A 16,003-nucleotide genomic window follows, 5' to 3' on the forward strand; every position below is an offset into this window, starting at 1 on the left:
CCTTTTGATCTGAAGGGAACAACTACTCTGAAATGCACACGTTTCATGGCAGGGGTTGAGATGGGCTGATCAGCCAAATGGAACTGGGATTTTAAAATTCCCTGTCGAGAGTTTGGGTCCGGTAGGAAAGGGGCACAGGCAGGAAAAGTGACAAGGCACTGGTTAAATGGAAATATTGCTGCTTCCTAAAGCCCAGCTCATCCCTTGGGCTGCAGGTAAACCTTTCCCAGCTGCTGACAAATTCCCTGTCACTGCCTATCCCTTGTCCTGCCACACTGACCTCATTCCACCAACTTTTTTCAACGATCTCTCCCTGTTTTCACATTTTTCTGCTGCAAAGTGCAATTGTCTGCGGGTTTACTCTCCAGAAAAGCCTCCCAGGCCAGTCCTGTGTGCAAGTTTCCAGTAAATATTGCTGTAACTCAGAGCTGAAATAGAATATTTTTGGCTGCTCTCATGCTCTCTGCATATAATGAGTTGATCATATGCTTTTCTCCAATAACTGACATTTTAGGGCTGAAATAGAATCATTTTTGGGGTCTCTCAACCTTGGTTAGCCACTGACTTCTTTATTCAAAGTGAATGCAGTGCTAAATAAATATTCCCTTGGAAGCATTAACATTTTACAGCTGAATTCTTCTCACACTTAAATCTCTGTTGCTTTACATGATCACATTTGAGGTGCTGCTCTTGTATCTCACGAGGCTTCATCAGAGAGACTTAAAATAGAGTTGAGTGGAAAACATCTGCTCAATTAATAATTTGTCTCTTTTTTTTTGGCAATAATTCCCTAGAAGTAGCTTTGCCATAGTAATGTAGATTGCTGAGCTAACAAGTTGTAACTTTATATTTTTTCAAATGAAATTGTTCTCCTCCTTTCTGTGTCTTACACTTAAGAATGAACCAGCCTGGGAAGGGCTGGAGAGCTTCAAACACGAGCCAAGAGCAGGAGAAAGAAACCAGGTGGTAAAATGCAACACATACAAATAATTAATTTTCCATATATTTCTGTAATCTATAAAAAGAAAGGTAATAAATTAATTGGAAAACAAGACAAGATTGCTGTAACCAGCTAAGAAAAGAGTGCAGTAAATTGTTTTTTAGTTACCTTGAGCCCTAAAAACCCATTAAGCAATCACAGATCCTCCCTTAATTGGGTGCTGTGACACCTCTTGTCCATATTTCAGTGGGATCAGCACTCCTGGGCCTTCAGCTGCCTCAGCTTCTGTATGGGAGCTTTGCCCTTGGAAGAACTCTGGGGTTTCAGGCCCTTCTCCAGCTAACTTTACAGTCCAGCCCTTCCCAGAAACAGTAATTTAATCCCCTGGGATAAAAGAGCCCAGGTGCAACAGATCATTAATGAGCTCTTTACTCCTCCCCAGATGTGGCATTAAAAATAATCAAATAAATTAAATGACAGCTTAATCTGATAAAAATGAAACTTTTTCTTTCAAAACTGTAGTAATAATTATCTTTTTTTCTTATTATCTTTTCTGTCACCAAGCAACTCTTTTGCCTAACTGCTAAACAATTATTTACACTTCAAACCTCTCCATAAATTCCAGTCTCTAGGAAAACCAGGCTCTGCACTCTGGCAGTGGAGTAAGGAAAAGCCACAAGCTTTTATTATGCCTTTGTAAGCAAACATACATATTGTGGGAAGTTACTGAGTTAACATATGAGGATGCACCTGCAGAAGGCAGAAATATTGGCAGGAATCTCTAAAAAAATGAAATTTTCTATTTCCCAACTGGTCCCATGTCAACTGCTGAGGGGGGAAAATGCCAAATGTTGGCATCTCCTGGTTAAAGAAACTGTTCGGTTCCCTCCTGAGCTGATGCATGTGTTGTAGCCTATCCATAATCTCCAAAGGGAGATCCATTGGGATTTTCATACTTTGTGTTCACCTGTGGAACATGATGGGACCATCCCAGTGTGAGGATCTGTCACCCCCCAGCAGCTTTTCTTCATTAACCCCACGTGTGAGCCCCCATTTTCTGGTGCTGCTCTTTGCCACGTGGTGTTAATCAGGAGTTAATGGGGGGTAACTACCTGTGTAAACATCTCCCTAGAAATGGGATTCAGATGTGGGATCTCCTCCGTTGGTGATGGCCTGGTCACTGATCTCATCCTGCGGCGCCGGCAGCGCCGTCTTTGTGAGCGGCATCTCTGTCTTGAAGAGAGATTCCATTTTGATCTGGGTTTTGATGTTGAAGGACTTCTGGAAGGACTCAGAGGTGAAGTAGTAGATGAAGGGGTCGAAGCAGCAGTTGAGGGTGGCGATGCACAACGTGATGGGATACATGGTCCTGGCAAACCTCTCCAGGGAGCAGTTGGCGATGGCCTGGGAGCGCACGAGCGCGTACAGGAACAGGATGGAGTTGTAGGGGACAAAGCACACGACGAAAATGGCCACGTGCACGATGATCATCTTCAGCACTTTCTCCTTGTTCGTCCCAATCTGGGACAGGGTGGCCGGCTTCCGTAAAGTCCGGAGAACCAGCGAGGAGCACGTGAGGTTGAGCAGCAGAGGGATGATGAATCCCACCACCTCAATAAATATGGTGATCTTGGACAGGTAGGTTTTCCAGATCCTTTTGGAGAACCCTTCGAAACAGGTGGTGCTGGTGTTGGACACGTTGGTCGTGGAGAACAGCGAGGCCGAAATTCCTCCGCTGAGGACCAGGATCCAAACGCCGGCGCAGACGATGGCGGAATTCCTCCTGGTGCGGATGGTGCGGGAGCGGAAGGGATACACGATGGCCAGGAAGCGATCCACGCTGATGCAGGTGAGGAACAACATGCTCCCGTAGATGTTGGTGAGGAACGCCGTGCCCGAGATCTTGCACAGGCTGTCCCCGAAGGGCCAGTGCCTGTTGAAGTTGTAAAAAATCTTGAAGGGCAAAGTGAAGACAAAAAGCAAGTCTGAAACCGCCAGGTTGGTCATGAAAATGGCCGTCTCGCTCCGCATCTTCATCCGGAAGAGGAAAACGAAGAGGGAGGCGCAGTTTGTGATCAAGCCAAGGATGAAGACCACGCTGTACACGGCTCCGTACAGGTTGTACTTGAAGGAATCATCTGTCAGGCAGGTATGGTTGTTGCTGTGGTTTCCCATGCCAAGTCTGGGATGGGCTTCCAAAGGCCTTCAAAGTCTACTTCAGTGACATCCATAAAATAAGGCAGGGAGCTCGTCCCTTCCCGAAGGAACACATTCCAGGGAGGTGGCTGGACTCCTTCCTACCGCATCTCCCTCATGGATCCTTTCATCCTAAAAGAGACAGAGAACTGCCATCAGTCTTGAGCAAAAGTGGCTGTGCAAGAGAAATTCCCAAATTAATGGATGTGCAAACAAGAGCAGGAATTAGTTTTCAAGCGAGTCTTTACAAATTCCACTATTATTGGGGTTTTTTCCCAGTTGGAGATGGAATTTACTGAATTTGGCCTTTCCTTTCCTTCCATTCCTCCTCATCCTCCTGTTTGAAGGAGAGTGATTGTTCTGAGCAGCCAGGTCTATGGAAGGTGTCCCTGTCCATGGCAGGGGTTGGAACAAGAGGGGCTTTAAGGTCCTTTCCAACCCAAACAGTTCTGTGATAATTCCAACATTCCCTTTGGAAAGGTTTTTCTTTAAAATCTGAGATGGAATCTGCCCAGTATGTTTGGAAAGAAGTTGAACAGAATGAAACATCTGAAATTTTGCCCTAAACCTGTAACAGGAGAAGAAAAGCTGAAGGTTGTAGTGTTTGCTTTAAACTGTGCACAAAGGCGAGTTCCATGGATTTTCAACCTTTTTTGATGGAAAAGTATTAAAAAACCCTGCCAAAATCTATGATAAAGAAGAGCTGCTTTGCCTTTTTTCTAATTGAAAATAGGAGCATCCTTACACATGTTTTCCAAAGAGGAAAACTGTTGTAGCTCAGAAATATTTACCAAAAACACTTCCCAAAGCCACGTTTCTCTTTTTTTCCCTGCTTAAAAATGTCTGCAAATATGGTATTACTTCCAAAAGGAATTTTTTTGCAAGTGTAAAACTTTCCCAAGAAAGATTCCTCTAAGCTGTACCAACAGCTGCTTTTCATTCCTACTCTTTGTCGAGGTTTGGAATGTGAAATTTGGGAAATCTCATGGACTACACTCTTGTAAGACTTTGTCCCAACTCAACAAGCTTCGGAGACACGTGAAGTGAGCATGTTTTTACTTGGACATAGGTGCTTCCTGAACTCCCTGGATCATGTCTCCTGGCTATTTTAAGTATTTTTAATGCCTGTGAGAATAATCCCTTGGAAAGTCACCTCGAGAAAAGTCCCTCTGGAGCAGGGGGGTTTGTGCGTTGGATCATGAGCTCAGCCCTTCTTGGAAATGTGGAACAAAGCTGGGTCATGAAGGGAAAGACCTTTTCCTTACAAACTCCAGCCAACCAAATAAGAACTAGTTTGGAATCTTCTTGTAATCTAAGAAATTTAGGAGCTACAACTGGGAGCAGTTTGGAGGCGAAACCCTTGTGAAGAGTGGGATCCTTTCCAGAGTGAACCCCTGACAGAGGAGTTTCAGTTCCAAACCTGTCACTGAGTTGTGTTAAAGGTTGCAATGGCAACAAATAAACAAATAAAATGGAAAACAAATCATGGTTCCGAGACAATTTGGGATGCAAATGATCAAAATCAGATGTAACTTTCCTGGGAGTTCTCGCATGCAAGCTGTCAGCCTTGCTGGTAAAATGGCAAGTCTTGGGAAAGCTGGGATAGCCACGGCTTTGCTGGGGGAAAGGGGCAAATTCCTCACCTGGAAATGCCTGGAGAACCACAGGCTTCCCAAAATCTGGTGCTGTGACCCTGGGAGCAGGCATCACCTCGCCTTTGTACCTGGCAAAGTAGCAAGAAAGGAGGACGGCCAGATCTGCCTTCCCAGATGACTTCATCCTTTGGACATCCAAAAAGATGAATTGGAACTTGGAGGTCTCTCCTGTGGAGATGTTTTTACTCCTAAATTCACGGTTAAATTAGCTTTATTGGGAAACAAGCTAAAAACCCAATATCAAATATTTAAATTTATGGGAATGACAGGAGTAAAATCCCAAATGTGGGATTGAACTCACTTTCTTTGGATCTGTGGTAAAAGGTCTAGCCTGAAAGTTCAAATGCCTTTAAACAAGAGCTAAGTTGGATTGGAAAGCTGACATGAGCTCCAACAGGAATAGCTGAGCCTTGGCTTAACCTTCAGCCTAAAGCATTAAATCCTTGTCTTGGAGCTCCCTCCCAGTGCAGACACTCCCTGTTATCTCCATCAGGAGTTTGTGTTCATGCTGGAATGTGACTCCCTGGGTGTGTGAACCCCAGGTGTGCCACACTCTCCTGGTCCAGGGTCCACTCTGGGTCTTGCTGGGGAGATCTCAGAGGGATTGGCTGTCCTTGGAAACCTCACACAGCCTGGGAGCCCCATGGAAACCCCACTTTCCAGCCTGGCCTGGATTTTGGCAGTTCCTCAAGACCCAGGTTTGAAAGGTGCCTTTGGAACTCTCACCTTTGCTGCCGACCTCGTGCTGCCAGCAGCCTGACCCAGCTACTCCTCACGCAAGAAAAAAGATGCTCCATCACCTGACTCTTCTCTCCCTGCTCTGCTCCAGACAGCCCCAAGGTCAAATCCCGTTTTTTTCCAGTGTCTAATCTCTGGGAATTGCCTGCCAGCAATTGTCTAGTTAACTTGTGGGCTTTAAAATACAGCCTGCCTTGTTTACCTATGGAACCCTGAGGTGTTTAAACAAGCTGACAAGTGGCTTTGAAACCCAGCCATGTGCTTTAAATTCTGTAGGACACAAATTGAGTTTTCCGAGTGTAAAATTCCCTTTCCTTCCTTTCCACTATGGATTAAAGCAGTGGGATGCTCTTCATGGACACCACGGTCACCACTGCTGTTGCCTTGCTGGGAAAAAGTAAAGCAATATATTTCTAAAAAAATGAGTAAATACAGGATGACAAAGTAGAGGTTTTTTTATATTTCAGGCAGGGCAAAGCTTTAAATCCTATATTTCAACTGGGAGCCAGTCCAGGAGGGGAGGAATGTAACAGAATAAGCCCCCTGTTTAGTGTGATAAAATTCAGAATATTCTCTCTCCTAGCAGGGATGGTACCAGCAAACCTCCAGCAGCCATCCCTCACAGAATCTTGTAATTCAGAGTGAGATTCAGCAGAGTAGCTCCAGGCTTTGCTGTTTTATAGCAGAAATTTCCCATCCTCCAAGGACTGAAAAGAGAGGAAAACTTGGTGTTACTTCCTATGGTGCCTGAGTATCCTGTTTACAGTTCCTGTATTTCCTCCTCCCAGCACCCCAAGACACCTCCAAACTGCCAGACTGCAGCTCCATCCAGAGGAGCTGTTTGTTAGAACAGGAATTACCGCAGGGAAAAAAACAAATTTAAAAGCAGCCTTGTCATTCCATTATTCCATTCTTCCTGCTCCACACTGATCCCATTCTCCGCATGTGCAGCGAGCTGAGGTCAGACAAACAGCAGCGTGAAGTTTGGGGCTGGCATTTTTGGCATCATCACATTTTCTTTTAGTCATGTGAGATGTCAGATGAGCGGAGCTTTATCAGTCTGGACGTGAAGGACACCCTGTGTGTTCATTTGAACTCTGGGCTGGGAGGTCTGGCACAGCCCTGATGGGAAAACCTCCCAGAGCTGAAGGGTCTTTGCTGGATTATCATGGTGTGTACTCAGGTTCTCTCTTGAACCTTGAGAAACAAAGGTTTGTAGGTGGAGAAGCCAAAACCTGCAGGACAGTGGGGTCTGGGGAGGTTTCTCTGGGTTTTCTCCCAGGTTATGGCACCACTGCTCGTGTTTTGAGAGGGTCTCAGCCCCCAGCCTGGGGCACAGCAAGAGCTTAATTTCTGCCTTCTCCTGACAAGAATTCCATTCACTCCAGGGTTTGCAGCTCCATGCTCCTCACCCCATGGCTACAACGCCTGTGGGATGTGTAACTTACTCCCACCACGCAGCCCAGGGTTACAGCTGTACAACAAACTCAGCTCTGCAGCTTCTTGGCCTTTATTTCCTTCCTTTGTTCCACTTTAATTAGGCAGAAGGTACAAAAAAAGGGTTTTTTTGTGAGGAGATGTTTCGGTTTTGGCAGATTTTTGCAGAGATGATAATTCTGTGTAAGTCTGTAGGACTTGGGTTCTTCTAGGCTGGTGACTATAGATAAAATAAGATTAAACTGCATTTGTTTGAACAGATAAAATCAAAACTATTACATATTTTTAAAAAAACCAAAGCCTTCTTCTATCTGAAAAACTGAACATCTCAGTTCCTGCAATGGAATCTCCACTTAATTCTACTTTCTTTTTTTTCAGTAAAAGTTGGTTTTGTTCAGGGAGAGCTCTGAGAGTGTGAGCTGGCAGCAGCTTTAAGGACAAACCTGCAGCCTGGGGCAATCTGGTGGCTGATTTTCCCCTGCTGGAGGCTGCCAGGGCAGGAGCTGGAGCTGCACAGCGATGCTGCCTCTCTTCCCAGTGCCAGCAGTGTGGGCTTATGGAAAGCTGGAGCAGGTGATGCTGCCTCTGGCTCCTTCAGAGAAAGGTGTAGGGATGGGAAAGAGCTTGGGACTCCAATTTTGGGGTTGGGCCCAGCTCGCTGAGTGTCTATGAGCGCTCCATCCTCCCTGGAGCTCCTGGCAGATTCTCAGTTTCCTTCCCTGGTGCGGTAGGAGCAGGGGAAGGCCGGGATTAGAGGGTGGGGAGCGGGGCAGCTGCCTGTAAACAAAGCTCCATTGAGGATCCCAAGCGCTGGGAAGGAGAAACGCTTTAATCTCTTTCATTTCCTAATCCTAAGTGATGTATTGGAGAACAGTGGGGAAAGAGCAGACACAAGTGGGACTTTGAAGTCCACGGAGGTTTGTGGCGCTTCAAAGGGCCATTCTTGCCCGGTTTATCGGAGTGAATGCCCGGCCGGTATGCCGGGGAATGGGGACGTTTGCGGGTGATTAGCCTAAAAAACAGGGCAGGAAGGCTCTTATGCATGGCTTTGACACTTATTGTGTTCGGTGTCACCGGACCCGACAGTCCCCAGCCCTCGCTGCGACAGCGTCTCCTGTACCTGTGGGAAGCTGGCGTTGGGAGTGGCTCGCTTCAGCCAGGTTTCAGCAGCCGGGTTTGCAGAGAAAAACCCGAAATACGGGGCTGCTTGGGGAGGCATCGCCTCTCGCTGAGCCGGGAGCGAGCGCAGGGATGCGGTGGCAGCCACCGGGCGCAGCTGTCCCCTGGTCTGGGCTGGCCTTGGCTCCTGGGGACCCTCGCACCCCTCCAAGTTCAGCAGCTCCTTTCTGTTGTGCGCCACTGCAGCAGGACCCCGATTTCATTCTTCTCCAGGATGGAGCAGGGAAGGAAACCTGAGCCTCTCAGCCCGAACCCTAAAGGCGCTCTCCTTTTTTCTTCCTTTTTTTTTTCTTTTTTTTTTTTGGTTGTTTTTAATTGCTCAGCACCGCCGTTGTCTCCTCACTGTCCTCTGAGACTTACAAAGCATTTCCTGCTGGTGGTGCCTTCTCTGGGCTGTATCTGTTTTGGATTGAGCTAATTAAAATGTTTCCTTCAGAAGAGATTCGCGAACTGCCTTACCCCATATTCAGCCACTGATCCTCAGGGCATGACTCTCCTTTTGTTTGCGCTGAGAATGTCTCTCTCCATTTACATCACCCTTTAACCCTTGGCGTGCTCTGCCTTTCCCCATCCCCAGCAGCCTCCAGAGGGGCTGGGCCGCAGCCAGGAAACGATGGGATTCACCCCAAACTTCTCGGCGAAGTTTGCATTATTTAACACTTGTAAGAGCGGCCTTTGGTGCTGCAGGAGTGCGGGAATGCTGCTTGTTCGGAGCCCCAGGGATTGCTGGATAATGGCAGTGCTGGATTCAATAGAGAAGATTTAGATGCAAAGAAAAGCTGATGAAGTGCTGAAAAGCAAAGTTACCCTGTCAGACCAGGTTGTTTTCACCCAGGAATAATGTTTGGGGTAGAGGTTGCCCTGTCCTTGATGTAGCTCTGGTTCATTACAAAGTGTGGCTAAGAAAAAAAAAATAAAATAAGAGACTCCTGTTTCCCTGAGCCACTGGGGACTCCAACAACAGGCCTGGGTTTATTTGCTCACAGTTCCAAAAGGTTCCCAGTCAGCAGCCTGCCCAACAAGCTGCCTTTCTTCGCTTTCCCTGACACAATTTCCAGTGGTTCCTCGGCCATTCCGTGGCTTTTTGGCTCCTTGTTGCCTTTCCTCAGCTCCTCCGAGCCACGTGGAGCCCTCCTGTCACCCCATCCTCATCTCGCTGGGCTGGATGCTCTGCGCTCCCTTTGCTGAAATGGGACAGCTGAACTTTCTCCTCCCACTGTCCAGAAATGGACTTTTCTTGCACCAAGAAGGTGCCAGCACAGCAGCACAAACACCAATTTCACCTTGGCAAGGTGGCCTGGCTGGAGGGGCTGTCTGGATTCCTTCGGGTGCTGGGCCAGTCCGTCTGCGGGGCTGGACAAAATCCGTGTTTGGGACCTTGAGGGATCTGTGCCCTGCATTCATTTACTGCAGGGGGTTGATCTAACAGGGATTCTCTTCAATGCCTTTATCCTTAGGGGAAAAGGGGAAATTTTGAGGATTGCAGAATCCCAGCATGGTTTGGGTTGGAAGGGAACTGAAAGCCCATCCGGTTCAATCCCTGCCATGGGCAGAGACACCTTCCACCCCCAAGCCTTGTCCAACCTGGCTTTTTCTGTGAAGTGGTAAAATAACTAAGAAATTACTCCACAATGCAGAAATAGCCAATCTCAGCTTCTGCAGTGAAGCTTCTTAGAAATCAGATTTCTAATTATGAGGGCAAGTCAATGACATTTTGGCATCGTGCAAGGGCTGGATGCTGCTTTTCCTGCTAAATATGGTTATATCCATCTGTGAAACATGCTGGGGAGGAAGAGGGTGAGTTGTCTGCAGGTTCAAGAAAGGAAAATGGGAATATTATGAGAGGAAAAGAAGAGGTCTGTTGTGGCTGTGTATTTACAGCATCACAGGGTCTCACAGCCTGATGAGCTCATGTTTTGACCAGAGAAAGGATCTGCTCTGCTGCCAGAACACACCTTTGTCTCAAGGCTCAGGGACTGATGAATGTCCCTTAATTTCACTTGCCAAGATAAAGAGATCATCCTTTTCCTACCAACCAAACACTTCACAAATTATCCAGCAAATTTTCCTGCAGCCAGGGTCAGCTCAGGCTGGGCTGGCTCTGGAGCAGGGTGGATCTTTACCCCTTTCATGGGGCTGAACTGGGAGCTGGTGCAGGAGGAAGCCTTGCAGAGCCACTGTCTGCTCTGGGAATAAAGAGCTCCTCTTTTCAGGGAGAGAATTTCCCTTCTGTGGAAAGTGGTGGCTCCCCTTCCCCGGGACTAAATCGGATCCTTATTTAGGGAGGAGGAGCAACATGTGGAGGAGCAGAGTGAGGCTCTGCACGCACGCTTGACCTGGAAAGACCTGCTGAGGGTGGCTGAGTGCTCCAGGAGCCATCCCCACCCTGCCCAGCCCACGGGGACGGCTCCCTGCCGGCTCCTTTGGGATCCTGGAGCACCACTCCAGCCACACAGCCCTGACCAGCAACGCTCAGACATCGGGAAATAGAGCCCCAAATCCCAAATATGCCGTAAGCAGGGCGAGGGGCAGCGGCAGGGATGGATCATGGACACGGCATCCACCCAGATGGCTCCAAGTGCCACAATGACAGCATCCCAGATTGCTTTGCCATGTCCCCTCCAACAGCGCACCCTGTCCCCAGGATCTGGCCCAAGCTCTGGGTAAAACCTCTTTAATTCCTGCTCCTGTGCTGCAGCCATGAGGTCACTGCTGGAGGACTGATCCATCTTCCAGCTGGAGAGCATCCTCTCCCTGCCCAGGGAATGCTTCCATCCCTCCTCCTCAGCAACCCCAGGTGCAGCTTTGCAGTTTTGTGCCTCATTGCATCGCCCTAAATGAAGGTGAGTGCAGAACTGGGGCATTTCTTGTGTTTGGCTGTGTGGAGCTGAGCTCTTGACCCTGGAATTTGGAAGACATCGATTTTTATCAGTTGAGGAGGATTCTCATTTTTAGCCTCAAAGGAATCCAGTGAAATGTTTGTTCAGCCTCCTCTCCCACCCCCTTCCTCCCTCCTCTGTGTTTCAGGACTTTCTTTTAAAATGCAGAGGCTTTGAATCTCCCAAAGTATCAGGGTTTCCTGCCTGTTTTGTTTTTAGGGAATGCTCCTAAGGGCAAGAAGATGGAAAAGTACTACAAGGGGGGAATGTCCTTATCACCGAGCTGTGAACTTTGCACTTCCCATCCTCTGGATTTGACTGTTCTGTTCCTATAGGGCAGCAATACAAAATCCACACACAATTGTCTCCTCTCAAACAATGATTTGGGAATGTCATTAAAACCTCTATACTTTTCCTGCAAAATTTTTCTGCCATGTGCTTAAATTGTGTTAAATCCTCTGTCTTCCAAACAGCCAAATCTTTAAATGATGTTGTTCATCGTTCATTTTACTTCAGACACCCATTTCGGGTTTTTTAGAGCTGTCTTTGAATTTTTCTCACTGAATTTTGCAGCTTTAAAGGGGTAGATTTTAGCCATGAATGGAAGCCAAAGCGATAAATCAAATTTTTAAAGTTTTCAGTATAATATTTATAACTTAATTCCTAATTTTTTGGGTATAGTTTGTGGGGAACCAGCCCTCCGTTAAAGGAAGGTGAATGCCACATTTATATCCAACCCATTATAAGCCTAGAGTGTCTTTATGACACTGACTTCAAGTACAATAGAAAGCTGTAACCAAGGGATCCTTTTCACAAACATACAACCAAAACAGGACAGAAAAGCCCTAAACTTGTCACCTGCAGTGCCACAACGAGAATCTCGGTGGGAATGGAGAATTGCGCCGGGAGTCAGAACCATTTCCCTGCAATCTGGAGGAGTCGCTCGCACAGGAATTACTTTCCCGAAACTCGGAGCTCATCTTTCTGCCTTTGAGCAGCCTCTGCCATGGCAGGGCTGGAGCAGGAGGAAGGGGAGTCGCCGGCGTGGGGAAAACACCGCGGCTCTCCAGTGAAAGCCGGCGGGATTCGTCCCCACATCCATCCCAGCCCCCAGAGCCCCCACCCGGAGCTGCCACCAAACCCGGCCGCTTCTCCTGCCTCGGGAAGGGGGGGAACTTACCGGGACCGCCACCATGCCCACGGCTCGGGTATCCCACGGGATCCCTCCCTGACAGTCCTTTGTGTCCCTGGGACACGAACCGCGTTATTCCCACGCGGAAATCCCACTTTGTCCAAGTTCAGCCGCTCATCCTCAAACTCCGCGCTGGGGGGCAGCTGCCCGGCCTTTGTTCCGAGCGGGATCGGGGCTGCCGAGCGCTGCTGCCATCGTGTCTTGGGAAAACGGGACGCAAGAATGGGCCCAGTGTCGGGGCAGGGGCTGTGGGCAGGGGGAACTCCTGGGGGTCTCCATAGGAAACGCTTTCCATTGGGCAGGGATGTGTTATTAGCGCCGGAGCCCGCCCCGCCCCGGCTCTCCGCTGGGTCCCTCTCGCGGGGCTCTATCCATGGATTCCCTTCCAGAGCCTCTCCCAGTTCGGAATTAGCAGCTTAAGGACAGCCCGACAATGAGCAGCGCGGATTTCCTGAGCAATTAGCCGGGGGACCCAGCCTGGGAGAGCGTGCCCGATGGGAACGAGCAGGGAAAAGCTCCTCAAAGCTCGGATTTTCCTTCCCGCGGCCGTAATTGTTTTGCCTTCCAATTAAAAAAAAAAAAAAAAAAAAAAAAAAAAAAGTGAGGAGCAGAGAGGGGGGAGCTGAGAATCGGGAGAGCACTGGGTGAGATTAGGAAGCTGCAGAGCAAAGTTGGCCGTGGAAATAAAATAGCAAATATTTCCCTGGGCAGATTTAGAAAGGCGCTGTTTGTTAGGCTGGGGGGTTGTTGTTTTGTTTTAAATCTTCTCAGGGGAGCTGACTGGAACAGTCTGAGCTCTTGCCCTGAATCGCTGGATTCCTGCTGGAAAGCCGGTCAGCTCTCCTTCTCCAGGGCCGTAATTACAAATACTCAGAGAAGCGTGGCTGCGTCTGCCTGGGAGCTGCCCCCGAGAGCCGCGCGGCGAATCTGCCCAAAAACTGCTTCTTTCCCCCTCTTACCTTCGATATCGACCCTTCAGGTTGGGACCAGGCTCTTCTGGCAGCAGCAGCAGGGCGGCGGACGGTTCATTTTATTCCCTTTTCAGCCCTCTCTGCTTCCATGGGGCTGAAACGCCGGGGCTGCTGCTAAAGCCCAGCCTCCCCCCTAACGCGTCTCGCTCGCATTGTGTTTGTCTCTCCTCTTCCTCCGCTCTCCTTGGCTCGTCCCACAGGCAGCCAAGGCCAGTAAACAACTCATTGTGAAGCTGCGATGGATGTAATTCCTCGGGCTGGTGGCCACCGTGGCTGAGTCGCCTCTGCAGCGCAGGCGGCTGCTGCCACAGGCTTTTATCCCTCCATGCAAATAACTTCCTGAATATCTCATGTAACAGCCCGGCAGCTCCGGGCTGCTCAGCCTCAGCCCCTGCGAGCCCCCGGCTTAGCGAAACGCAAAAACAGGAGCGTGGGTTCGGAGTGTGGACGGTGGCGGTGCAGATGTTTCCTGCTCCCGACGGGCAAAGGTCCATTTCATTTGTTTGGTAAAAATAGAGGCAGAAAATGTGTGTGGGGGAATGGTGGCGGCGTGGCCAAAGGCTGTCCCTGAGCGTGGGGCTGGCAGAAGGCTCAGGATGGAAAACCCGCCGGTATCACCAGTACATCTACACAGAAACCCAGTTTCGTGGCTGCTGGGCATTTTCAGGTGGCTGCATGGAAATGCCGATCCCTGGGGACATGCGGCTGCTTTTCACACCCATTCTCATGCGAGGGTGAGAGCTCTCAGTGGGAAACCATTGACCAACGCCGCGGCATTCGAAAGCTTTTTTTAGGGAAAGAAGGATATCGGGAGCTGGGTGCTCTGGCACGGATTAGGATGAGCTCACTGAAACCTTTTTCTCAGATTAACATCTTGAGTCTGAGCTTCAAAACCGCCCGGGCTGGGCAAACCCATTCGAGAGGAGGGTGATGGCCCCTTAAAGATCAAATGCAGCATAAATCTTAACCCAAAACTTCTGTGCCTCTTAGAGAATTTAGGCAGAATGTGGTGATTGTGCCAACTTCGCTGCTGCTGGAACGGACCCAGGCAGCTGTGCCTGGCTGGGATGTTTGCTTTCTCTCCGGAGTTATTGGTTCAATTAAACTCTCCTGACAAAAGTCTTCAGCTGTTGGGAACTTCAAGGCCTGGGAGAACAACTCCTTAACATGTTACAGGAGATTGGGAATGGGATTTATGCCCTTTGTGGAGTTCATCCTTCTAAACCACTGTAGTGATTCCAGCTTTGTATCCATCCATGGTTGCCATTAAATCCAGAAGTTGTAGTGAGCAGATTATTCAGTCACCACTTGGTTTAGGATATTTTTTTTTCTTTTTTAAGGAGCATTTTTTCTGCTACAGCCAGAATTAGAAGCTGGAAAAATGCAATCTGTAGGTTGATCCATAATGGTGTTCTCTAACCTGTAGAGATCACATAAAAACCAAAAAATTCCAACTTTGTCCCTACAGAACATAAAATTTTTGGTATTGATGAGAAGAAAAACATCCCCAGAGCAATATATTCCTGCTGCCCTTCAGGGCACTCAAAGTAATCCGTGGATGTCTCTATCCTTCTCCTCCTAAATAGGCCAAATATTGTGCTGTCAACCCGCTCTGTGTATTTTTATTTAAATAAATAAAGTACAAACATTTCCAACACAGTGCCCTTAAGAGAGGTTTATTTGCCAAACATGAAGAAAGGAGGAGGCTTCCTCTCTTCTTGGTTCCAGTTACAGAAGAGTGTTTGCTTTAAAATGGAAAAACAAGGAACAGACTCCTGGGCTCTTCATCTCTGCACAACCCATTTGGTGTCCCCACCCTGATCCCATGGTGTTCGTCCTAGACTTGGGACAGGGTGGGATTTAGTGAACTCTCCTTGTTAAAACATTGGCAGGACATCAATAATCTGGAGTTATTTTGGAAAACAAGGGAAACTGGGCTGTTATCTCGTTGGAAAGTGTCGTTGCTGAGAAGGCACAATGTTTGGAAGCAGATGTTTTACCCCCTCTTTGCAGAATTTGCTGCTCGTGCACAGAATCCCCATGGAAATGACACTTCTGGGCTGTCCCTGGTTGTGCCAGTGCCGGTGTGGTTTTGGGACTGGGATGTGCAATTCCCATTGATTTCAGCCAAGCAGGAACACCTGAATTTATGGGATAATTTTGCCCGGAAAACGAGCATATTGCATTTCCCAGTGATTAACACTTAATTCTTCTGCTGTCAAACCTGCTGAGTATTTTCAGTCAACTGAGGCTTTCTTGTGCCAATTTTCCGACTCCAGGGCACTTAGGAGCCCTCCAAGGAGCCAAAGAGCAGAGCCCAAATCCAGCTGGCATCTGAAGGCCACTGGAATATACATGACCAAGGCATTAACTTTGTTCCTTTATTGCTCCTTCCCTTCCTGTTCTTTCCTGCCCCAGCAGAACTCGTTTGTCATTTGGGCCTTAAATATTGCATGGCTTTGGTTTATCCTGAGGCTTCCATGGAGCCTTCCATCCACAGAAATCATGAGCAGGCTGCTGTGGCACAAATGGAGCATCAGGGGTGGCTTGGTGGTGGTTTAGGAACCCTGCCTGGGGAAAGGAATACCCCTGTGAGCCCCAACTTCGTGCCTCAAATTGTTGTACTTGGAATTTTTTGGCTGTCTGCAAGGCATTCATGATATCCTGTCTTGTTTTCCCATCCTGTGGCACAGCTTCTAGAAGTCTCACGCTTTTAAAGCATCAGCTTCAGGACCACAACTCCTGTGGAATAATGCTTAGTGTCTGGGTGACCCCAAAGGATCATTACTGGGGTGATTAAACCAACAGGTTTAATT

General features: G+C 48.3%; 1 protein-coding gene across 5 annotated transcripts; it reads right to left on the reverse strand.

Moving 5' to 3' along the window:
- Window positions 1-548: 548 nt before the first annotated feature.
- LPAR4 (lysophosphatidic acid receptor 4) lies at window positions 549-13,781 on the reverse strand. 5 transcript variants are annotated; one of them, XM_038164780.1, is made up of 3 exons: window positions 13,176-13,671; window positions 12,205-12,777; window positions 549-3,268 (listed from the first exon to the last, which is right to left on the reverse strand). In XM_038164780.1, the coding sequence occupies exon 3, from the start codon at window positions 3,113-3,115 to the stop codon at window positions 2,069-2,071; it is 1,047 nt and encodes a 348-aa protein (XP_038020708.1). In that variant the 5' UTR covers window positions 3,116-3,268; window positions 12,205-12,777; window positions 13,176-13,671; the 3' UTR covers window positions 549-2,068. The 5 variants fall into 5 exon arrangements, 3 of the variants coding, with proteins under 3 accessions (XP_038020708.1, XP_038020707.1, XP_038020709.1); XR_005259902.1 differs by lacking the exon at window positions 549-3,268 and adding an exon at window positions 4,968-6,236 and having other exon boundaries at window positions 13,176-13,781; XR_005259901.1 differs by lacking the exon at window positions 549-3,268 and adding an exon at window positions 8,382-8,935 and having other exon boundaries at window positions 13,176-13,781.
- Between the last annotated feature and the right edge of the window lie 2,222 nt (window positions 13,782-16,003).

This window comes from Motacilla alba, chromosome 4A (assembly GCF_015832195.1).
Source record: "Motacilla alba alba isolate MOTALB_02 chromosome 4A, Motacilla_alba_V1.0_pri, whole genome shotgun sequence".
In the NCBI taxonomy this organism is placed as follows: Eukaryota; Metazoa; Chordata; class Aves; order Passeriformes; family Motacillidae; genus Motacilla; species Motacilla alba.

What these genes read in the sequence shown, in the direction of transcription:
- LPAR4 (XM_038164779.1), bottom strand. Translation starts at nt 3,115, where the DNA reads ATGGGAAACCACAGCAACAACCATACCTGCCTGACAGATGATTCCTTC.